Source organism: Erithacus rubecula, assembly GCF_903797595.1.
Source record: "Erithacus rubecula genome assembly, chromosome: 5".
NCBI lineage: Eukaryota > Metazoa > Chordata > Aves > Passeriformes > Muscicapidae > Erithacus > Erithacus rubecula.
The window spans coordinates 7,015,015-7,040,791 of record NC_136687.1 but is presented as its reverse complement, the minus strand read 5'-3'; the positions used below and the strand labels follow the sequence as shown (position 1 = coordinate 7,040,791).

The 25,777-nt window shown below is 37.0% G+C and overlaps 1 protein-coding gene across 1 annotated transcript in view; it reads left to right on the top strand.

Annotated features, from left to right (window-relative positions):
- The window catches only part of POLN (DNA polymerase nu), a 96,866-nt gene extending 79,705 nt beyond the window's left edge, over positions 1-17,161 (top strand). The window contains exons 24-26 of the mRNA XM_079306330.1: positions 4,990-5,057; positions 13,794-13,855; positions 16,716-17,161. Coding sequence (XP_079162456.1) covers positions 4,990-5,057; positions 13,794-13,855; positions 16,716-16,784 — 199 coding nt within the window. The 3' untranslated portion in view covers positions 16,785-17,161. The remainder of the gene's footprint in view (positions 1-4,989; positions 5,058-13,793; positions 13,856-16,715) is intronic.
- Positions 17,162-25,777: the final 8,616 nt, after the last annotated feature.

Here is a 25,777-nt window from a genome sequence, read left to right as displayed (position 1 = left end):
GTCTAAGTTCTGAAATGTAAAAGTCATCCCACAAAATCATTGTATGTCATCATTTCTAAATGTTGTTGAAATCCCTGCAAGTGTTTGTTACATGAGCAGCCATTCTGGCTTTTTCTGGCAAAGTTTAATTATGTGCCTTTTAAGTCAATATTTTATGTTATTAAATATTAATTTATTAAGTGTGAATGTGTCAGTTTTTCAAGTGATTAAATTCTTTTTTTCATTAAAAAAATTGAAACATATTGAAACAAATTTCCATTTGTTTTTTGGTTTTGGTGGCTTGGGTTTTGTTTTCTGTTCATGTTTCCCCATTTGTCTGATTTCAAAATACCTTATTGTTTTTATCTCTTTTTTTTCCTAGACATTTGACAGTTTTTATGCTTTATGGGTTTATTTTTAAACCTTATATGCAAAACTTTTAACTGCGTACTCCTGTATCTGCAATTTTGAAGTCTCCCATTAGGCATTTATTTGTTTTAAATTCAAAACAAATGGTGTTACAAGTTGGATTATTATTTTATAGATTTGTTTTATTAGATCAAAAAAGGGGAATAACATAGAATGAGAGACAAGGATATTAATATTTGAGATATAAAATATGATACTGTTGATACCTTCATTTCAGTGCAGAGACAAAGTCCTTTTTAAAATAAGATTATAACCTTGTGGGAATAGAAAATGAGGAATATTTTTTTAAAAATTTAAGAAATATTTTAGAAAATATTTTTAAAAAGTATTTCAAAGTTTATTATGGTACCAAGTGATCATTAATTCCCTATTTAAAGCAGTTACTTTTAGTAACTCTTTAATGTTTATATTTTTTATGTTCTTATATAAATACTTAGCTACTAACATTGTTTTAAATTCTCATGATGTATTAAGGATTTTTTTTCACTAGAATTTTTACTCAAACCATTGAGTTTTGATGGATTTCAAATAATTCATCTTCTTTGCTCCTTCTCCAAAGAAGGTCCTGTTGCTTTAGGAAATCTCTTGTTCAGATATGGCTTAATTCTCAGTATATCTTCAAGTCAGAAATAAAATACATCATTTGTTGTGGAAATTTTACATGGATGTCCTCTAGGTCAGAATCAGACCTGTGACCTTGTCCTGCACCATTTTTTTCTGAAAATGTAGGAGTTTGCAACAGGAGCCATCTTCAACTTTAGTCTGGGCTGTCAGCCTGACTCTTGGTCAGAATCTTCATTCCTTAACCAATTACAGTATCAGTTAAGTTGGAAAATACCCTTAAAATCATTGAGTCCTGCTATGTTATATATGATGATCAAACCCTTTTTTTAAAAGCTTTTCCAGTTGCCCATTTTAAAGCCTTATTTTAATTTATTTTCTATTCAAATTCTTAAAACAGGCAGCTCAATGTAATAGAGAATCATAGAATCAGTTAGGTTGGAAAATACCTCTAAGGTCATTGAGTCCAACTGTTAACCTGGCATTGCCAAGTCCACCACTAAACTGTTGGTGTTTTATATTTCATATTATCTTCCTACAGACCAATCTGGAAAGTTGAACCATGTTATGCTTTGTATGTGTTGTTAACAGCAGTAAAAATTACCTTGGTGATGCAAAAAGTGTATCAAATGTAGAGAGGGTTAATCTCTGTCAAAATTCAGGTGGCTGTTTGGGAGGTGGCACTCCCACAGAGTCAACTCACAGAGCTGGGGTTTTCCAAGTGTGAATTCAGAACATCTAGGTCAGAACCAGTCTTAGTCCCTTGCCTGTAGAAGAAGCATGAATTTAATTAGTTTGAGCATCTCTTGGCACATTGTAACATCCTGAAGCACTGCATGTCACTGTTAAAACCTCCTTCTGATGAAGGCTGCTATGAAATCTTGTCCTTTTTTCCCCCTCTCATACACTGGCCTCTTCTAATGAATATACCTACAGTGGACCCTGCAGCATGTGCTCTTTGTTGAGTTTAGACAGAAAGTTGTTTTCTTTAATGATAAAGAAAAATACATTTGCTCACTGATAAGGTAACAGATGTTTTGTTGAGGTCAGTGCAGCACTGTAATTATTTCTAGCTGTTTGAAGTAGTCATGGAAAACCTTGCAATTCTGTACTTTGGAACAGAGGAGTCCAGATCTGGAATATATTTATTTAACAAACAAACAAAATCCTTATTAGTTCTTTTATTAGACAACTGGCCTGGTACTAGGGAAAAGTATACTCTAACAATATGGCTTCATAAAGAGAATACTATGAAAAATCTTTTGAGAACAGTTTAATTAGTTTTGGTATATATAATTCATTAATATGATTCTGATGTCATAGTAATAGCTGGGTGGATCCATTGGAGGCCTGAGAATTTAGTCTCTGTGTTGCTTTATAGGAAACTGGAAGAATGATCAATGTAGTGTTAAGAAAAATGAAAAATATTTTCTTTTTAAAATTCTATAGTGCAGCATAGTAATTTAAGATGGCTGTTGTATGCTGGGCACACTAAAGTGGTGTCTAAAGCCATGTTCAGACTGGCAGTCACAGAATTATTTCTGCATTTGAAGGGTCAGGCTGTAGCACTGCTTCTAGTTCCCCACCACTGTCATGCTCAGGTGCAAGTCATGTTTCTCAGTGAAGGAAATCATATGTGTACACATCATAATTTTTAGTTAGGCAAGAACATAATTAATAAAATAGTAGTTTCTAAATCAAAGGCATTCTTATCATCAATAGAATTAAAAATATACTAGTCTCTGTCTGGTTTGCAATTTCTAATCCAGTTGGCATTACCTTTTAGCACAAGATAATGACAGGAGCTTGCTATTGCAATATTCCTTCAAAGTGAAGGGGATTCAATTAAACTATTAAGCAAAAGTATAGGGGCTTTTTCAAACTTCTTTCACTCAGACTATGCAGTGGCTGGGTGTGCATGGAGAGGAATGGTGAAAACTGTATATTTTGAATGTAAAAATTGCTTTGATTTTTTTCTTTCATCTTTATTGATGTCAAATCGAATGCTTCATTCTGTAGAACAGCATATTGCATGTAAGTGTTATTAGTTAAGCAAGCCTGAAAAAAATACAGGTGGCCTTGTACTGTAAGATCAGAAGTCATTATTTGCTGTGAAATATGTAAGAAAAAGAGATAAAACATCATCAAAATATATCTATCTTGTTTGATGAACATTAAGGAGGAAAGAGTGTTTACTATTTCACCTATTGGCTTCAGTCTAGCTAATCATGCTTAGTGTTGATTAAATCTTCCTCGATATCTTCCATTTAAAAATAGGAGTGTATTAGAAATACTCATTTCTTACATCTCAGAAATATTATTCTCATTTTCTATCTGAAGACATTGGTTAGGAGAGCAGCAGAGCTAGACAGAGAATCAGCAATGTCAGCTTCTAGTTCTGTATTTAGCAGACAGAACATGGTCCTGAACTTTGAATTAATCACTACAAGTGTGAGATGGGGCAGGTGTAGCTGCAGCTCTGTGCAGGTGCTGAGTTAACTGGCAGTGCAGTGGAGCTGATGGGCTGTGCTGTTCAGGGTGATGTGAATGAGAGGCAGGTCCTTCACATGGGGAGCTAAGCTAAAGCAGCTGGGCTGCATTCACTAGGGGAGCTGGAGCATGTAGAGTTGTATCAGGTCTATTTTGCTGTCCAGACAGGAAGATTCAGTTAATTTACATTGCCTTCACAGGTTTTCAGACACACATAGGGTAGCACTTAATTCTGGTCCAACCCTGCTCCTCTTGTTTTACTTTTAGCATGGACGTAAGGTGGTCAGTTGTTATGATGCTGAGAGCTTTTGAAAGTCCAATTCTTTCATTCTTAAATCCTGATAAATTTATGATGAAGTTTTTATGTTGATTGTAAGTTTTTCTAAGAAAGGACTTTTCCTTACGAAATATGGTGCTTTAAACCTGACTGAAGGCATGAGACACTACTCTGGAACAAACAATAACCAATCTATTGTGTGTTTATTACACTGGTTTAATAAATACAATTATTTTCACTTACTCCATTGATTGACTGTTTATTCATCCTTAATATTCACTGTTCTGATTTACACCTTTTGCATGTCATTTCAATGGTTATGAGGACACTCTTGCTTTAATTAATTTCCCTGAATTAGAAATTACAGCTTTTCATATAGCTGTATTCTCTTGCTATAGATGATCCTGGTCTTTTCATCTATTTCTTTTTGTGTCCTGTGTCCTAATTTCCTATTAAAAATATGTTAATCTGTTTCACTCTGCTTCTGACTGTGTTGTAAGTGACTAATAATTTAAGATCTATTATTAGAGCTCACCACACTGTTAGTCAATGTCACATTGTAATTTAAGGCAGCGTGAAACTATCTTAAGAAGCTGTGAGAAGTTATAAGTCATAACCATACTGATGTTTCAGTCATTTGTAAAGAATTATTTACTTGAATAACTGCCATTATTAAGAAAACGAATTAAGAAAAGTCTACAAGTGATATTTAATTTAAATCATGGAATGGTTTGGGTTGGAGGGGACCATGAAGACCACTTTGTTCAAGCTGGGCAGGGACACCTTCCACTAGACCAGGCTGCCCAGAGCCCCATCTAACCTGAACACTGCCAAGGATGAGGTATCCACAAATTCTCTGAGCAACTAGCTCTGGTGCTTCACCACCCTCATGAGGAAGACTTTCTTCTTTATATCCAATTCAAAAAACAAACTATATTAACAAAACATAGTCTGTCTCCATAATTTCTTGCATTTTTCTGCAAATTATGTTGGCTTTAAGTAATACCTTGTCATGTCATCAAATCCCTGAATGACATTTATACATTGGTAAGCACAATTTGGGTTTACAGCCATAGCCTTTTTGTTTTCATAATATAGGGAAGGGCAATTCTTAAGTCCATTAGTGATTTTTTAAATTTTCTTTGGATGTTTATTTTCACTTTAACTTATCCATGAATGAAAAGCACTGTTAATTTTTTTTTTTTTTTTTTTTTTTTTTGCATATGTTATCTGATGTCTCTGAAATTTTTCAGGTTAATTGCCCAGATCCATGATGAATTGTTGTTTGAGGTAGAAGATTCTCAAATCCAGGAATTCTCAGGTAAATACAATCTTTCTTGCTCTTTTCCTCCTACCCATTTTTGCTCTCTATATCCTGTGATTTCTCAGAGAATAGAGAGCTAATGTAGTGAGAAGAAGCACATTGATTCTCACAGTTAAGAAAATGTATACTAAGCAGATTTTTCTGCATGTTTCCCACCACTGGTTCATATGTAGATAAAATGTGATATACTCATTTGGAATTCATTGCCATGGTTATTTGTATTTAGTTTTTTTATCAAGATTTCATCATCCACTATGTGAATCCTCTAAAAGTAAATAATATTTCCTCCAAGGTTTTAGAAGGAAATAAACCAGTTTGAAGTACTTTAGATAGGAGGCTATTACATAAAGAAGTATTCAATTCTTCATGTAAGATTATACCATACTGTAATTTCTAAGTTAGTTTACTACTTTTTTATATTAAGAAACCTCTATGACTCTCAAGGTTAAGGTTAGTTAAAGTTCATGCCTGTGTTTCTATCCTCTCATCTGGCTTACTTCCAGACATTACTCCCTAAGCCAGAGTTTGTCTCAGCATCTGGTACAAATTTAGCAAGCAAGCAAGGGCACAGAGCAGATGTTGGGCCTCTTCTCCAGTAAGTCGTGGGTTTATTCCTGTAGGCACCAAGTGTTTATTCACAAACTTGGTCTAGTTTGAAGCCCAACAATATGTTTGGCTAGACCAATTAGTATAATGTTACAAATATTTTAAGTGAACCAATACAAGAAATATCTTTCATTATAGCACAATCATTTAATAAAAAATTAATTTTGTCTTTCCGTGCTGCATTCATTTGAACAGTGCAATTTGCTATATTAGTCTCATTTCATCACTGATCCCTCTTGTGAGTATTAGTTCAAAATTGGAGCATTAAAGCTCTTATCTTATCTAAACAAACTACCTGGGAAATATTTCAGCTCAATATATTCAGGGCATTGTAATGAATTAAGTTAATATATTAACATTTGACCTCTAAATACAGGAATTCAATTCTGACTTAAATTTTAAAAACCTTAATACAATATATTGGAGTTTGCAATATCTGTTAAGAAAAGGCAATGTCTAAAAGTGACATAATTTCAGAGTTGGGAAGTGTAGTGTATTGAAAGACATCTGTAGGACAGCATAGAAGGATTTCATTATCTTATTTTGCATCAATTTGCATAAAGTATAGAGCTAATATTATACCCAAAAGATAAAAATGATTCATGGTTGATTATGCTTATAAAAAATCATAGATTCTGCCCCCATTGGGTCAAATTCATATCTCCATTACTAGTCTGAGTTTGTAGCAAATTGGAAAAAGTCAGTACTTTTCAAGTGTAACAGAAAAAACCTTTAGGTATCATGTGAATAATAGCAATACATTATCCCACTATGGAAACATGATGACTGGAGGCTTTTTTCTGAAAATGCAAAAAGTGTGCATTTCAAACACTCAAGTTTAATGTATGCACTGCACAGTAATTAGTTTGCTAATCTCCAGGTCTAGCTGCAAGATGCAGAACAAACATACCTGTAAATTCCTTGTTGCACTTCAAAGTTACCACCCTGTAATTGAAGTTGCTAAGATGACCTTTAGAAAATGGACCTGGGCAGTCTAGATGTCTGAGATACCTTGGAAATTGTCATTGCACTTAGCACAGGCTGCCAAACTTGAGTGTTCAAGATGGAAGTTTGTTTCATTCTCCTGATTGAAGATTGAGTTTTCAATTTGTCTTTACTTTGCCCTAAGACTCAAAGAAAAAAAAAGAAAATTCTGCATTACAGGAACTTTCAGATTCACTCCCATCAGAACAGAAGAGTGATAATTTGTCTTAATCTTAAAACAGAAGACCAACCTGAGGCATTAATTTTCTTCCTCTTTATTCATCACTGGGAGAGCCTTACTTGGAGTACTGCATCTGGTTCTGGGCTCCCCAATACAAGAATGAAACAAGTGCAACAAAGGTTAGCAAAGATGATGAAGGATCTGTATTACCTGTTCTATGAAGGCAGGCTGATAGACCTGGGACTGGTTTATCACTGGAGAAGAGAAGGCTCAGGGGATCCTGCCAATGTGTATGTCTTAAGGGAGTGGGCATAGAGGAGGGGGTGCTGCCCAGTGACAGGACCAGAGGCAATGGGCACAAACTGAAACTAAAGGTTCCCTCTGAAGGTCAGGAAACACTGAGGGTGACTGAGCACTGGCACAAGTTTCCCTTGTGGAGTCTCCATCCTTGGAGAATTAAAAAAGCCATCTGGACAAGGTCCTGGGCAACCAGCTCGAGCTGGGCCCTCTGAGCAGCTGGGCTGGACCCACCAAAGGCTCCTTTCAACCTCCCTCACTCTGTGTTTTGCAGAGTTCTGCTACTGGTAGAAGAGCTAATCCAAGGTATCTTAAAAGGGTACAGAGCTGGCCATTCTTCAGTCATTAATGAGGATTTCATTTGATGTGAATAGGCAGAAAAAGGGTGTATCCACACTGGAATCCCACTTCCAGGCAGAGGTAGTACTGAAGCAGATCTTGGTATTGTCCCAGTCCATGGTGTGAATGGTTTCAGTTCACATCACAGAACAGCCTGAGAACAGTTGACCTAGATTCCTTTCAGATGAAACTAAATAGGAGCACTCTTTTCTCCTAATCTTTTCGAATTATTTCAGGATCTGCTAAGTGAGATAACAGATTAGATACCTGAGCATTAAACCAAAGAAGTGTCAGGAGGATGTGTGCTCCTAATTCACTTAAGTGCTTTGAAAGTCCAAGTATGGTTTTCATCTCTTTACCTAAAGCTCTTTCACCTTCTTCAAAAATCCTTACTCTTCTTACTTTTATTTGGCAATGTTCTTTAGCTGTCAGCTTTGTTTTTACATATCTAATGAGCTTTTGTCCATTCAGAAACTTTAAATTACAGAATCTGCTGACTTGCATTTTCCAGCCTGCAGTTTAATGATCCAGAGAGAAGTCTCAGTTGTACAGTCACAAAGCTCAGTAAAGGGAAAGACGTGGACTTGAAGCTAAAGAGCAGTGTTTGAGGGTTTTAATGGATTACACTGGAGTGCTGTGTTATTCTCCTGCATTTAATGTGATCCAAGAAGCACTGGCCTACTATTCAGTGTGTTTGCATTCTCATTCCAGTCATGTTCCTGATCTACTTTTTCAGGAAAACAACAACAAATATATGCCTCCTTTCTCTTGTTTGTAGAATGGACATGAAACTTAAAATATTTCTAAGGTTTTTAAATAAAGAACATAAAGGTAAATAGTATTATTTCATTAGATCATAGTGCAGGATATAAGCCTTCTCAGCAGATTTCCCTGATGGAAGAGTCTCTTTTGAATTGCTTCATAACTTTAAAATGTCCTTTTGCTTCTAAGACTCTCCTGAATGGCAGCTGAAAATTGCCATTCAGGAGAGTCTTAGAAGCAAAAGGAATCATAATACTGGCACTTTCTTTAGTCTTGCTTAGGACTTCATATGCTCCAATAAGAATTTTCAATATAGAGAAATTTTTTATAGTGCATCTAATAATGCACAGATGATTTGGAATGTTTTGAATCTAATAAACAAGAGGCAAACAAATGAGTGTTCTTTTTTTTCAAGATCTACTTCTGCACAAAGTACTGCATGAGGTGGATCATCACAAGGTCTTACCTGTATTTTAGAATACCTTCTTCAAAAAGAATTCATCACCCACAATTTTATAGTACACATATGGCTCACTCTGAATGGACAAGGCAGAACATAATTTATTTATAATAGGGTTTTGACTGCCCAAGCTTTGACATACTTTGAAATACAATGAAGCACATACTACTCTGAATGGTCCCATTTTCATCAAAGATATGGCATATTATTTCCCTCAATTCTGTGTTTAGGGCAAGAACATGACAGCAGAAGAGCTTTTTAAAATCCTAATTTCCTATTAGAGGTTGCTTGGGAAGTTCAAATCAAAACATTTGGCAGAAATTTATTTGGCTTGGGACAGAAGACTCTCAGCTTTACCATTAATAATCTGCCTGGTTTCTGGCCAGCTTGCTTGTCTGGCTTCCTCACATCTGTAGCTCTCCAGCAGCCCAGGAAGCAGAAAGGCAGATGATATTGTGGGAATGCCAAAAACTGGGTTCTTGGATCTGAGAAGGCTCAGCATCTCTGAGTCCTCAAGTCTGTGTAATCAGGTAGACAGTCTGTCCCCAGATCAGACTGTGAGTCTGTGTAGAGACTCTGGAGAGTATTTAGGAATGGCAGAACCCAATTTTTCATTTTCTGGGAACTGTTTCTGACACTCCATGCCATGTTTGAAATGCCTCTTTGCCCTTGGATTATGCTGAACACATTACAGCTAAAGGGGGGAATACACTTCATGGTGAAGAAAAGCAAAAATATATTTTTTTTTTTTTTACAGTACAGGGATACCTGTAGTTACAACTGTAGAATTTGGCTTCTAATGTGTGTTCCATAAATAGCTGGTGGGTTTGAAAGGTGAACTTTGCCAGTGGCAATTACTGTAGATTCTTCCATGCCTTTCTGTCTGCCTGATTGCATCCATTAGTGATAATTAAATTAATGATACTTGGTACTTGAAATAACATCTTTTTGTAGAAATATGTGTATTTCAGTGCTTTGTGTTCAATATCACAGTGCATTAGAGTAATTTTTAAAGGTGTTTTTTTAGAACTCATTTATTATTATACAGTATTGATATAATTAAAGAATTTCTCCATCTGTTCTTATTTTTGGTACATGTACAATGTAGAATTAGAAACAGCTTTTCTGATATTTTACCAGGTATAAAACATTTCAGCTGAAGTACTTGCCTTAAATTACACTGTAACAGCCAGTAAAAAAAAAAACAAAACCAACCCCCAAAAAAACCCAAAACAAAACAAACCTAACCAAAAAACCCACCGAAATTCAATATAAATTAAACCTATTTATGTTGGTATTAAGATCACTTGCTAAGAACAGGATCTTAGACTTTTTTTTTTTAACATCTGCCAGTACACATTTTTGGCTCACATACAAATTACAGGAAATTTCACTTTATTCTGCTACAATTTTATGCTTACTGGGTACTGAGGTAGCTGCATAAAAATGTGCCCATGTTCAAAAGGGGACTGCAGTAACAGAAGAACAAAAGAATGAACTGGTCATCACAAGTTAGTGACATTTTCTGTCCTCTGAGCTGCTGTTTTCTAACTTGAAAAACACTAGTGCATAAACTAAAGATGCCTCTAGATAGCTTTCAATTTGCAAAAAATCCCTGTTCCATAGATCATATGTCTGGCCAGCTTTGACATGTTTCTGGAGTTATAATTTCATAGGTGAGTGCACTTGAAAAATGTCTTCAGTTTGATAGGGACAAATAAGCTTTTGTTCCACAGCAGGCATGCGTGTCTTATCTTTGTTTCTATTCACAGCACTTTCAATAAGCATATTTTTTCTGGTCAGTATCAAGAAAATCTAATATATGTTAAAACATATGTTAAAATTTCAGTTCCACTATAATCTTTAACTTTGCTGTCACTGTTTTTTAAATATGTAATATTTTAACTTGCATATTTAGCACTTACAAAGCATTTCAAAATGAGTATAATCAACAATTCTCCTAATTGCTGACTATGGGTTTTGAGAGGTAACTTGCAAAGATTGGGAGAACTGCATTTTACAGATGCCATTGCAGTATATGGCTGGCTGTAAAGGAACATTTTAAAATTAATAATTTATGTGCCCCAGATATACTAGATTCTTGACTGAACAGAAGTAATCATTATCCCCAAAGTCTCCAGTCTAAATCTTGGATAAGAAGCAAAAAAATAAGAATGGTAGAGACAGATCTATTTAAATACTGTAATTCTTTTTTTTTTTAGTGACTACACTCTAAAATGTATATGAGATAAAGAAGATATAGTTGTCTGATTATATTGAAGATGTAGTCTAACTATTTATTCTAAGTCTTGAGAAAGAGGGAAATTTTCAAGGAGATTTGAGAAAGTAGTGGGAGAATCGGATATTATGTACATGGGACTAAAAGGGACCTCTCCTGTGATTACATACCCCCATGCCATATGGTCTCTTTTATAAATTATCATCTTCATATGAAAAATTACTCCCACTAAGGACTATTCCAGAATTTTGTCTCTCCAAAATCTAGGACTTTAAATTTAAATTAATGTATTCAGCTACTATACCTATTTATTTTTGTGCAAAGACTGTAATGTAGTTTAAATCCTTCCTTCTTCACTGTTTGCACTCTTAGCAGACCACTGAACAGGAATAGCAATCCAGCTGCTTTTTCTTGATATTTGCAAAGGAATGGTTTCAAAAGGCTGAAATACAGGCACAACAACTTCAGATTACTTGAAATGAATGGCTTTACTAAACTCTGGGTAGAGAAGAAGTCAGTGTGACATGAGAAAGAGAACAGGGAGCTGAACTGACAGGAAAAAAAGGAAAGAAGAAAATGAAGCAATCCATGGAGAGGTTTTTAATGGTTGTCAAAGTGAATGAGGAACCATTGGATTTGTTCACTGATGTGGTCATGTTAATCTGTGCATTTTAAAATTAGGAGTATTTAAGAATGCAGCAGAATTCTGATTGTGCCAGATGCCTTAGAGCGAAAAGTGTGTGAACCAACAGAGAAAGCTGTTGCAGTCATTGCTGCCATCATGAATCCCCTTTTGGGGATAACAGCTAAATGGCAGAGAGCTAGTCAAATTCAGAGGTCTAGAGAACTTGGGGAAAACAGATCTCACTCAGTGCATAGGCAGGCAGAAGTCTTTGTCATGTCACTTACATATTTCAGCCCAGGAAGTGATGCTGCTGACTCATGCTCCATCTTTAGTGTCTGTTGGAACTCATTTTGTCAAGAAGACCTATTCCTCTCATTGCCCAAATGCTCTATTGCTGTTTATTTATCTAACAACACAAAGAATGTTAAGCTGCACAGAGTTGAGTGTGCCCTTCACAAGTGTCTGGTGGAACATACAGAGCTGAGTGATTCTGCACGGAAAGTGTGGAATTCAGGTGCTATCCTCTCAAAAGTTTTGTGCAGTCATAGCTTGGAAAAAATGTTTACCCAGTACTGACTGGCAACACACTGAGCCTTCTGAAGGCATCCCACCTGGCTGGGGTGCCCCAGCACCTGCTGCATTGCTGACCTCCTGGAGCTGACAGCTTGTTGGAATTCAGAGTGAGTTTCTCAAGACAGAGGCAGTCCAACCCTTCTCTATTAATAGGCTTGTTGACTTGGACTGGATTACAAATGAGTAATTATTTAGGCCAACATTTCTCTTTTCACAATCTGTGGATTGCAATGTTTGTTTCTGTGCTCCAAAAATGTTGCTCTGTCCCACACTAGACCATGAATTACTTCAAATCAAACATGAACCAAGTCTACAGGTGTAGCTGTACGTAGATATGCCACAAATGTCTTGGTTTTCTCAACTCTGGCACTTGATCTACTGGTGCTTTGAGTCACTGCATAATTTGGACTTCATGGAAAAGCTTATGACAGCTCATTAGCACACAAATCTGAGTGAGCCAGCATGGTCTGAGCACAGTTCAGGCAGAAGCTGGTTATCCTCGTCATTATTATCAGGCCAGCCTCAGTGTCAGTGACATGACATGAAACATTGCAGACTGCTCTTCATTGCTGGCATCATTAGAAAAGGTTTTGGCACCAGCCAGAGCAACAACATCCTCAGCTTCTTAGAGTTCTTGTCACTCCTTTTCCTGTAACCTCAGCTGCCAAAGAGCTGTGATGTGCAGCGAGGGATAACTTCAAAGGAAGCTGCTCAGTAATCATGTGGGTTTCACTCTAGCAGTTACCAGCTCATATCACAGACCCTGCTCTTTCTCAGCTCTGTGAGGCACATGACAACATACATTATTTAATCATCCATCCTGTCAGGGCACTGCAGGTTCTGGGGCCACCTGGTATTCCTGCTTCACTTTCACCAGCCAGAAATGTCTTCCTTTTTAAAAGCTGTTGATCCATTGAATCTCTCTTTGATTTTTATTGGAACAGTATGTGTTGAAGCAGCAATCTTTGTCAAGCAAAACACTAATTAGCAGGACCAGTGATGGCAAATCTGATCCCAAAAGATTGATTTGGCATAATTATAGATGCATTTGCACAATAATAGTGAGCATAGTGTTACAGTATGATGAGTTGTTAAGTTACATGAATTATACTGAAGTTTAATTGTTTCAAGTCTTGATAGCTCCACTATCCCACAGGGATGACTTAAAAAAAAAAAATTGGCTATGATCTTTTTACTTTGAAAAGTAAAATATTTTTAAAAGTTCAGATTCTTGTGGGCTTTTTTCCTAGCTTATTTTTTAAAGTGTTTTATGCTGCACAAGAAAATAAAAATATATAAAATGTCATCAAACAGATAGTTATGAGTAGTGAAGTTGAAAACTGAGCACTCACACATGCTCTATGTACCTTTATATGACAAATAGTAGTGCTGTACTTCTTTATATATGAGCTATATAAATTAAATAATTGTGCAAATTTTACCCTAAAATTCAATTAAAAAAAAAATTAAACTGTTCACAAGAGATAAAATATCACTTAAAATAATCTGAAAAAGTTGTAAATGGAATTTTTTTAATGCAGAAATGCAGGTATTATATAACAGAATATAAAAACCTATTTTTTAGATATATGTGTATAACATGTATATATGTATGTATAATTCTAGCATGGAAAATAAAGGTATAGATTTTCAAATTTATCTTACAGCATTGGTAAAAAGAACAATGGAGTCCCTGCAGGAAACCACAGCCCTGGAAGTGCCACTGAAGGTAGGGACAATTTTGAATTCCCATTTCTTTCTCAGGCATACTTAGCTTTGTACATCATCATCATCATTGTGTTAGGAATCTAGAAACAACTATTTTGCTTTTCACTTCAAGAGTTTCATTTTCATATTTGCCATAATTGCTTTTTCAAATTACTATATAAGTTCCAAAGGAAAATAACTGTAAGTAAGAAATTATACTCCCTTTTGGAAGGTGAGATTGTCATAGCAATGCATATGGTGATTTAAAAATCTATTTCATTCATTGCCATGAAACTTCTGTTGGGTGTGGTAGAGTGAGAAATGTGTCCCTTTAATAGTCTTTCTAGATGTGCCAGGCATTCATTACTGCTGAAAAAAATATTGCAAAAGATCTTTCTTCAGTAATTTTCACTTACAAAATGTGTCTACTTAACATTTCTGTGTGGATGCCTGACATACAAAGCAGCCAAATTCCTGGTCATTGCTAAAGGTAGAGGACATCATCTACCAGACCAACATCTGTAAAGAGTGAGCAGATACCTACACAGCTATGTATATTGGACCTAATTGTAATTACATTATAAAATATTTATGTTTTTCTCTCTACAAAACTGGTACCCATCACTGTAGCCTGCTGCTCAGCATTTGTTGCTTGGTAAAAGACTAAAGCTCCTGGGAATCCCTAAACTTCAGTGAGCAGCAGCCCAAGGGTTTCCAGTTTCCTGACAAATGAAGTACTTGGTGTTGCCAGGTCACTCACTCAACAGTAACACTCAACAAGATTCAGGGACAGTAACAGCTTTATTCTAATTATTTCAGAGATGGTTGCAACTGAAAGACTCACAGTAATGGAAACAGATGAAAAAGACTTGATAATTTGTTTTGTATTTCTTCCTCCAGATCTTCTGTATCTATTGCAGCATTGCAGCCAGTTTGTGATGCTTTCTCTGGAGGTCTTGCAGCTACAAGACTCTTTATGGTCCTTAGGGAGCCCATCCTTCCCATAAAAATTGAGAAAGGATAGTAAAGGGTATCCAAGATCTAAATTACTCTTTCTGCTTCCCATACTTATTTCCCCCCTCACTGTTCACTTAACCCTTGTAAGGTTTTACATTCCTGTTCACTAAATATGGTTCAGTGAGACTTTTTGACCACACTGGGATTATGAATTTCTTGCACTGATACTCCCAGACTTTGCAAACTGCATTTCTGTAGGTTGTTTATGTTGTACAACTGTGTTTGCCTTTCTTCTTTTGTTACAAACTCCTTTGGGGAGGGGAAAAAAAAAGAAGAACCAGAGTGTTTTTCAAGGTATATTACATTTAAATATTTTTAACCACTGTATTAGATACTTGTGGTATTCATGCTTCTTAAAAGTAACCAAATATGGTATTATTGGTGGCATATAAAGTGAATAACAACACTATAGTCCCTTCTGGATAGTTTTAGGAGAGTTTTTAGTGCATTTTCAAAGGTAACAACCTTCATACTTTGTCTGAGGAAGTCATGGTCATGAAATAAATATGAGCACTATAATAGGTTTCTAAGAAAGACAAATGTTTACATGGTTACTGAGAGTGTTCATAGTTACAAGGGTAGAATATCATTTTATTGTTACATTTTTCAGACTAACCAGTAAGTGGCAGAAGGTTTCAATGTCCTATGGACAAATGGGACATATACCTTGTTACTCACCTCTGTCTAAAGTGTTTTACTGTCACACACTGACAAATCCATCTCAATGCATTAAACATATGGATTCGATATATCATTCCCATGAAAACAGTTTTTTATTAAACACCAACTTAATAGGTGAAAAGAAACCCATTCTTGGACAATAAGTCCTGGGGCTTTCTAAGATTAAGACTTTTTAGTAGGCAGTAGAAATATTTGGAGATACACATTTCATTACCCTTGTTTGGTCTCCTTTTCTTAGCAAATTACCATAGGAGTCCTGACATACTTTTGCTTGTGCAGCATGTCAGACTGCATCCAGCATGAAGATACTTCACCTTCCTTTGAAGCACCAAAAAGAGATCAATGACAGAGGCCAGATAGAAAACATAAAGTTTGATCTCAGAGAAGAAATTGAGAGTGATCTTTAAAAAAAGCCTGTTTTTTGTTCATGTTGTTTACCCTTCTATAGGAAAGTAGGAAAATATCTTCTAGGATTAGAGATATTGAAGATGAAAAGATTTTTGTGAAATGCTCCTGCTCTCCTTCAGCAGACTTATTTCAGCTAAATATGTATTATGTGCTCTGTTAATATGAATATTTTTTTTAATACAGAGACAATATGTCACTAAAGTAGAGCACACATATAGTCTTAATGGAAAGAGATCTATTTTTCTTCTTTGAGGTAAAGGATGCTTTATCTTTGAAGTAGCTTTTTTTCCCCCAAAATATATTCCATGCTAATGAGGCAGCTTTCATGTCAACAAATCTACTGTGTACAAGAGAACCAGGAACTGCAAAACAAACTGAAATTAAACCAAAGCAACAATAAAATACCCCAGAATTTGAAAAGGGATGGGATAAGAAATCCTAGAATTTTTATGCATTGCTGATGAAATTGCTGATGATAAACATCAAAATCATCATTTGTAGCTCTTTTAAAAGCATAAGATGAATTTTTTTTAGTGTATTCTTTGCAATTCAATAACATGTATTTGCAATTTGAAAACTAAAGGTTAGTTAAAATTGTTAAAGTATTTTTATCAGAATATAGCAATAATTGAGTATTAATGAAAATGAAGAACGTTTCACATTGGATAGGCATGTAATCTAGAGCAGCATCACATCCAAAGGGAAAAGCAAAAATAGTAATCTTGCTGTATGTGATGTGTTTATTTGTTTAAATATTTATTTTTTTTTCCTGACAGGTTCCCTTGAAAGTGATTCTCACCACTGGGAAATCATGGGGGTGTATGACAGAATTGCAGGAGATGTAAAGCAGTCACTGGGGATGTTATTCAGTACCCAAACACCTCATTGGCCTGTGCTGATTCCTGGCTGAATCACTAGGCAACAGCGCTGCTGGATCTTTCATAAGCACCTAATACTCTGCATGTGAATTTTTTTACTTCATTTTGTCTGTAGCCCTAGGCAACAGCAGTGAGATAAAACTGGTTTTTACCAGTTCATTGTGTTTCCTTTAGCCAAGGTATCCAGCGGGGAGCTGCTTTTGTTCACAGCTAAATTACTACATGCAAGAAATGAAACAAGACAGTATTAACCCTTTGGGAGCATCACTAATATATTTGAGTTACATGGATGTTTGGACTTTAATGTTAAATATTTTGTGAAGTACTTGTGTAAAAATTAGTGAAAGCTGGCAGAAAACTGTTGTGTTCAGCTTATTTTGTATTTTGTGAGTAGAATGTAGCTGCTTGGTGTTCATCACATATATTGCATGTCCCATTCCTCAGACTTAGAAAAGGAGTTAATGAATTTTATTTTTATCTAGAATTTTGAAGCAAAATAGGTAAATAAAACTAGAAGCCGAAATGTATTAAAAATAATGAGATTGTTGTCCATTCAATTAATTTCAAATTAGTTTGCACTATATCCTTAGCATACTTTAGACCAAGTATCACAGTTTTGGCTAATCTATTATTTTTATTACTGATGACAAATATTGTTGCATTTTAGGATTCAGCCTTATCCTTTTTAGGATTCAGGCTTTTACTTCAATGTTTGGATTTTTTATTATTAATTTGTTTTTCTGTAGAGTTTATTCTTCAAATGAAATTTGTTTCATTACTGTTTTACAAATTCTGTCTCTATGCTTGGGGAATATGAAATTGTCCTTGAAGTCTACTAATTATTCAGAAGTTGAAGTCAAGCACAAAACTTTTAAGAGTTGTTCAGTATGTTTCAGCATTAGACATCAAATTATCATAGTAATACAATTTAAATTCTAGAACTGTATGAGTGTAAAGACTTTGCAGCGTTTAAAATTTGTAAAATTAAATAATTTTACTTTGCACTTACAGCCATTAAACTATTAAACATTGTTTTCTTATGTTGCTTATTAATCATACTTCACCTGTCAGCTGACATGAGTCAGTAGTTTCTAAAAATTGATTCTTATAAAACTGGCATTGATCATGCAATCAAAGTCAGAACGTTCTGCATGTAAATTGGGGTCAGCTTTTTGGCAGGGGGATCCAGCCTGCATGGCTGTGCCATGGTGCCTGTGAGCAGGGGCCCTGATCCCTCCTCTCCAGAGAGGAGGTTGCACAAGTTTCCTTCTGCTTTTTGCTGAATATTTTTGAAGCCCCAAACAGCACTAGGAATACCCTTCAGCCTAACAAAAACCAAAAACATGCTTAAGAACAAAAAGAACCTCAGTCCACTTGTGTGAATTGGCATCTGTTCAAATATGAAGCTACAGAAATGCAGAGGTCACCATACAAATTTTCAAACACAACCCTTCACAAATGACTGTCAGTCACAGTTCCCCAGACATGTGCACTTTGTGTAGGTTGTCATACAAGCAGAAAAAGTTAATATTTTATTCTCCTTGTGTCAAAATTTCTTCAGGGTTTTAAATTCCCAAAGAATCAGCTAACGGAAGGAAGAAGGCCAAGCAATAAAGCACCACTTTATCACACATGTCTAAGTGCTCATTCACTGGTGTGAGAGCAAAAGGCAACATGGCATCATTTTGGAGAATTGTTGCTGACCAAGTCTTGAGACTTGGTGAAGTTTGTCCTCCCCCAACTTGCAGGATACATCCATGAACTTGGGGTATCATTCCAGTGCTCCAGATTCTCCAGGAAAGGAACTGAGAATCTTTCTCCACTTGAGAAAGAGTAGTGTTTGCAATTCATTTCCCAACAAGGTCCTCTGGACAAGGCATCAGTTTTACCATGCTTGTGTGCTGATCTATGTACAATCATAAAATGCAGTTTTTCCAAACCTTAGTCGAGATCTGAATCTAAAGAGCCATTATAGGAAGCAAGGCCAGTCCTGACCACAGATTTCCTCTCAAATAAATATAGCTGAAAATATTCAGTATTTGATGACTGCCTCGAATTCCTTTGGGTGTACAATGATTTTACACCACAGAACTCAAGACCCTTTTTATAATAAATAACTTGTCAGGTTATTTTGGTTCTGTGTGAAAGGGGCTTTAAAACATGGTTAAGCTTGAGCAGGAACAATCATAAGAGTACTTTAACATCCTTAAAGCTCTCGATTTGCTTTCTAAAATTATTCCCTTTTCCTCTCAAACCTACATAAAGGGACTGGAAGAGCAAGAAAAAACCTTTCTGTTGGAATTACAGAACCCTACAAAAGTACTGACCAGTGAGCATGGGAAATCACAGAACAGACAGGCAGAGGTTGTACTTAGTTTCAGATATCCTTTATGAGCAGGAGTTTCATTAATTGTTTCTTTGAACACAGTAATAACCCTTTTGAACCGATTTGTGTCTGGGTTTAATTTCAGGCATGTCTTTGATGCCTAAATCTTCATTTAGATCATCTGTAAATCTTTGTTTGTCATGTGAAGTAGTGGGGAAAGAGCACTATTTGAAAATACTTTAAGTCAGTGTCTGTGGGAAATGGAACAGCTCAGCTGTTTTCTGGTGTTTGCATGACCAGTACTTCCCTGCTGCAAATCTTGGAATGTCCACATTCAACTGTGGGATAGCAGGACTAATCCTCAGTGCTGTCCAACTGGATGATAACCATAGCTCAAACACTGGCCTCAGATTTGATGTGAGCAAGATATTTGAAACATGGGAAGGGAAAAAAAGGTGTGAGCTTTTGAAAAGTAAGAGTAGATTAAGAGATTCAATCTCCTAGATCACCCAGGACAGTTTTGTTGCTGTTAATGATTAAGAAAAAGCCCTTAAAAAGAAACTAATTTCATTCTGTTGGAGTCAACAAAACCTATTCCTCTCGTTTCTTGTTTAATCTGTTTTTAAAAGTTCAAGAACAGGTTGAAAGTTGTATTACAGTTTCTTGATATATTTCCACAGTGGCCTGAAACATCTTTTCTTGCTTCACCATTAGAAGACCAGACTGGACAAATCCCTGAGTAACCTCTTTGTGACCTCATAGCTCACCCTAGTTTGAGCAGGAGGTTGGACTGGAAACCTCCTGAGGTCCCATCCCACCTGAATTTTGGTCCTGTGTCATTCCTCAGTTACACAACAACCATCACCTGTGTGGAACACAAACCAGACGTTCCCTTCAAACATTCTGCTGCACCATATTAAGAATATAGTGCCATTGCAGAAGAAGCCCCAGAAATGTTTTGGGATTTGCCTTCCCACCTGTGTTGCTTCATTCTGTGCCAGCATTTACTATATTCCCTGGCTCACAGGCTCACTTTTGGCTGGCATCCTTCCTTTTGGTATTAGCAAGTTGTCAGAAACATTCAGAGAGTGGAAAGGAATCTTTTTTTCTGCCATTCTGCAACGGTTTTAGTAGAGAGTGCATCTCTGGGTTTAAAATAAGTTTCAATTGTGCCCTGTCTTTGCCTTGCTGGGAAACATCCTCAGCCTAATAATCAACTCATCCCTTCTGGAGACAACAGCCAGACTGTTGTCACTGGTCAGCTCTGGAGTTCTCTTGAGACATATTTGAAGTGCACTTCTACCACCTGTTTCTGGAAATCTCTTTTTTGTTATCAAGCATGTTGTTATTATCTGCTCTAAGTCCAGTTAATGTTTTATGCTGTCTGCTTGTGTTTTGAATTGTGGAGGTCCAGCTTCCAGCCAACGTTTGCACATTTTTTGTGCACTTTTCCATGTCACCTCCTCCATTCAAGGTTAATTAGTTGGACAATTTTTAGCTTTTTTCTTCCTCGACTTTTTCTTCTTACACTGACAGTTTTCCACTGCTAACCTTTCATCCCACTTTACAGATACTGTTATTATTTCTAGTAAAAATCTCAGTATTAGTTGTCCACAAGTTTAAAAAAAATTTACTTATACTTTTACCTCTAATCTTTGTGTCCTCAGTTCACTCCTCTCTGCCCTTTGGCATGATATTTATGCATTTATGGCATTTTGGAGACTGTTTTCTGGCTAACAAATTTTTACTGTAGTTGTTCATTTCATGATCAACTTTTCTAGGTTATCAAAAATTGACTGTAGAAATCCTCTCTGATTCCACACTCCCCCCTACATTTTTGGCAGCTTCATCTGCTGTGCACACTGAATTTCTCACATCTAATTATTCAGAAGTGTGGTGCATCAGATTACAATCCCATTTTCCAATTTGTGTGTTAAGCAGAGTACTGTACTTGCAGGCTCCTGAGAATCAACCTCCATCCTCCCCACGAGTGGCTGCTGCCAGCTACACTGCCTTTCTCTACAGAATTGAGACAAAATTAAATATCTCTCTGGGTTACTTGGCCTCTTTGCACTGATCCATTAGTCCACATCCAGCTGAGTCCAGAAATTAGTTAATTGCTGATTTATCCTAAATGTTTTATTGGTATCTGGTTAGGTGAAGAAGACAAGTGTCCTCAGGACTTCTGCCAGAAATTTTTTCCCTCTAAGCTCTGCCCCAGAGCTGGTTCAGGATGATGATTGACTCCAAACTGCTTGTGAAAGACACCTATAAGAACTTCATTTCTTCACAATGAATAAATTCTGCAGCAGTTTGAAAGCTGAGCCACCCTACTCGCCTGCCAGCAATCCCCATCTCTGTTTATCTTCCCATCCATTCACTTGAACCGTGATGTTAAATTAAATAAGCTTCCCAGGGAGGTTTTCCTTTAAATATAATGAGCTTTTGTAACATATGAGCTGGGAGAAGTCAACATCTTCCCTTGGGGCCTCTGTGGGTCTCAGATGAGGTTAAGAAAGTGTTGTAAATGTTGGGCTGTACTCAAACTCTCTGGCTGCTTCTGATACTATGGCTTGTGATATATTTGATTTTTCTTCTGGAGCTGAATTTTTTTTTGGTCCTTTCACTTCTTCTCATATTTGACCTAAAATTTAACCTTCTCCTAGCATTATTTATATCCTTTAACACCTTCCATTCCCTGGAAATCAGGTTAATAAAAACCTCTTTAATTCATCCTACACCTCCAGTCTGGGTGGACATTTATCATTGCACACAAACCAAATATTTTTCTGACAATGAATCATACATTTCTTTCCTGGGAAGGTCTTGAACCCTGTTTATATTGCTTTTGTAGAATTGAAATCTTACTTTAAATCCTTCTGGCCAACAAGTTTATAATTCAAAAGGATTTTAACACAATGGAATAAGATGAATATAAAGAAGTGAGGATAAATGCAAAACTTCACAAAAAACCAAACCTGTTTGCTACCCAAATGTAGGCAATATATTCCCTAAAATGTAGGGAACAGCTAGTTAGGTATCAATTTCAGGAAAGGACCTGGGGGTCTGAAGATGTTTGTAGAATGATCAAAAGTGGTATAACCAATCCCTCCACTCGCTTCAGCCCCAGCAAGGTCTCAGTTGAATGCCCTACCCAATTTTCAGAAGTGTGTTTCAGAAAATAGATGGAGCAACAGGAATCCATAGGAGACCAACAAGAGTGATCAGAGCTGTAGACAATATCACCTGTGAGGAAAGGCTGCAGGAATTTAAATCATTTAAGCTTGAGAAGACTGGGGGGAAATCCAAAATAATTCATCCAGTATGAGACAGGCTGCCATAAAGGTGTCAGTGAACTGCTCCACAGGTCCCCTGGAGATAGAATGAGAAGAGAGGGACTTAAATTTCAACAAAGTATAACTAGGGAAGATGTTAAGCAAGTCTTTAAAAAGAATGCTAGTGATAATTGAACATTTGGATGGACTTGAATAGAGCTTTCAGGTATTTATTACTATGCATTTCTGGGATTGACAAATGCGTGCCATAATATACTTATGCTTCCTCAGTCCAGGGTCAGAGACTGAGCAGCTCATTGGGATCATTTTCAACCTTCTGCCTTCAGAGAATGCACATACAGCCACAGAAAAGCTGCCACTGTCTCTGCAGTGACACCAGCAACCAGACCCTCAGCTTGCACCCCAGTGCAGTGTGTGTTACTAGCTCTGGCAGACTTTGGGCAGACTCTGCACTGTGTGACAGAAAATAAAGCTCCCTGCTGTTCCTCTCTTTGAAGCTGGCACCTGGGGACAGGAGTAGAAGGAACCAGCACAGATCCTTACCAACCTTAATTATTCTGTGAGTGTGTACCAATAGCAGAGGTGAAGCACCCTGGTTTTCTGCTGGGTCATTCCCAGCTAGAATCCTGGTCCAGCTCTGCACTCTGCCTGGATGACAGTGCCAGGTTCTTATTAACCTTAGAGAAAGAGTCCATAATGGTGTTTTTTAATCACTGGGTTTTTATTGGTATGGAGAAAACTGGGATTTTCTGATGAAATCTGTCTCAGCTAGTGCAGATGGATTTTTCTTCAAACTGAAACAAAATAGTTAAATTCTGACCTGCCCCTGATCTTTCAAGGATCTTGATATTTTGATCAAGCAAAAAAAAAAAAAAATAGTAGTGTTCAAACTCTCTAGACTTTATGGTTTCACCATCTCCCCACACATCTTCCTACTTGCCAGTGACTGTTCATTGCCAATTCCTTATGGATAACACACAAGAACAGCTGCATCAATGTGCTGCTGAGCTTTATTGGGACCTGCCTGAGGACTGGAGACAGGACTCCTCTCCATAATTCTTAAGGAGGCACCTTCTGCTGGGTGAATTGAAACTTGATGCAACTTTTATCAGTGTCTTTGTAGGTGACTTGCTGCTCAGCTGATGGAGGTTTTGACACATTTCCTCACCCAGAGTAGCCCTTTTTATATGTAACATATACGTGTAAAACATATATGCATATATACGTATATAACATACACAGAACTCTGTGGTTGTTTAAACACAGCAATGTACAAATTAAGGTCTTTTCTCTGAAACAACACACAAGATCAGTAAGTCATAAGACAGAAAATACTATTCCCAGATCAATTGGCAGACAGCTCAAGACTGACCAAAGTTTGTATTTATCAGTCTTCCATGAGAAATTACTGGATTTCTTTCAATGTTGAGCAACAACTGAATTTCTTAAAATATTATTTCCACATATCATAATATGTTTAAGGTACAGAGTTTTGACTTCAGAAGTGATTTTCCCCTCTGCTTCAATTTTGAGGAAGACATGCCTCTGCAACCTGCAAGCTCAGATCACAAAATAGGCATAAAGGCTCATAATCCCAAATACTCCTGGTGCATTTAGTAGAGCTCATCACTGTGAGGCATCTCACTTTGATTTTTGCTGACTGAACACTCTCTTCAGAACTATTACTGTCAGTTCATTTGGGAGCTTGAAAATAGTGAAACCACACACCTGTGACTTACTCAAAGGAAAGCATGAGCATGTATCCTTTGAAAGCCTCAGCACTGGAGAGGCATGATCAGGAATGTGTTGGCTTTTGTGTAACAAGTGCACCTTACCCTTGAGGCTGGCCAAAAGTGTGTTTGTGTCCCCCAACCCACCCCACCACCCTTCATTTCCTGCTCGTGCTCTTGCTGTGTCCATCCTTGCCATGCAGGGAGCAGTGACCTGCTGAGCTGGGCACTTTATCTTTGCTTATCTGGAAGTCCAGCTTGGATCAAATGAACTTCTGACCCTTCTTTTCATCAGCTGCTAGCATGAGGATTACTCAGCCTGACAGGAGTAGCAGGAGCTGGCAGACTGTTGGTTTCACACAGCATTTTTAGGAGCAGGTGTACACTCAGCACTCCACAAAATGCCTAAGACCTGAGCCTTGCTTGCCAGTCCTCTCAATATCCACCTAACCAGCCCAAAACCTGTGCACAGGGAACTGGTTCTGCCCCTCTGGAGTTTAAGTGCCAGCTTCTGGGATTCACTCCCCTGTGACTGATACCCATGGCTTTTTGTTCTGCCACTGAGGAGTCTGTTCCTTCCTTCAAAAGGCAGTCAGAGCAATGGACATTGCTGCTGCTCCTGACCTTTTATCTACAAAGTGTAGGAAACCTTTCTCCCTGAAAGGCTTTCAACATCCACCACCCACAGGAATGTACACACAAATCACCAGATTACAGGATGTTCTGCTGAGGATCCCTCTTGGGGCTGGCCACTCCATTTGAACTAATCAATATTTGCTCTGAGAGATAGGAAAAAAAAATTTAAAAAAAGGCATGACTGTCCAGCCTCCAAGTTACTGCATCCCACAGAAAAGCCTGGTCTCTGTCTCTAGTCTTCAATCCAGGTAATGCTTCAAGTTTCTAAATATGTCTTTGCCCATAGGTACACCCCAGTGAAATCCCTGCCTTTTGCCCTTGGGCTGGAAGGCTTTTCATCTTTTTTTTCACTCCTGCATTATGGATCCTCCATATCCTTCTTCATGCTCCACACTGGTGGTACAGAGACAGGAATGTGCTTTCTTGTCCCTGCTTCCCCTCCATCATCTTCTGACTCAAGGGTGGGGATTTAATCTATTTTTATGTGATGTCTTAGCCTTAAAACTCATTTCTAGATTCATCCTATTTCAGTTATTTCAATAAATTATCTTAACAGCAGGTGTTATTCACTCCCCTTCCCACTCTACCTCCTGCTTTTTTTTGCTCATTGATACTTCTCTACCTAAGAGTTGCCAATATTTTTTTTTTACTCCTTACTCCGAGGACCTTCATCCTTAGCAACAACAGTGGCTCCTTTTTTAGTTGTGGTTTTTTTTTTTTTTTTTTCTAATTTCCAAATCTGCCAGCTTAAAGCATTGTCCTGTTTGTGGTTCATTTAAACACATTACTCATAGGGAGGAAACAGTGGAATTTAAATCTTTTTGCTGCCTACATGGACCTCACATTGTAGGCTAAGTGTTTAATCTTCAGATATTTCCTTTTCCTGCCTTGGAGAAATGAGGAAGTAAGCCATCAAATTGTCTGGTTCATAAAGCCATTGGATTAAAAATCAATTTTGGAAATACTTCTTGA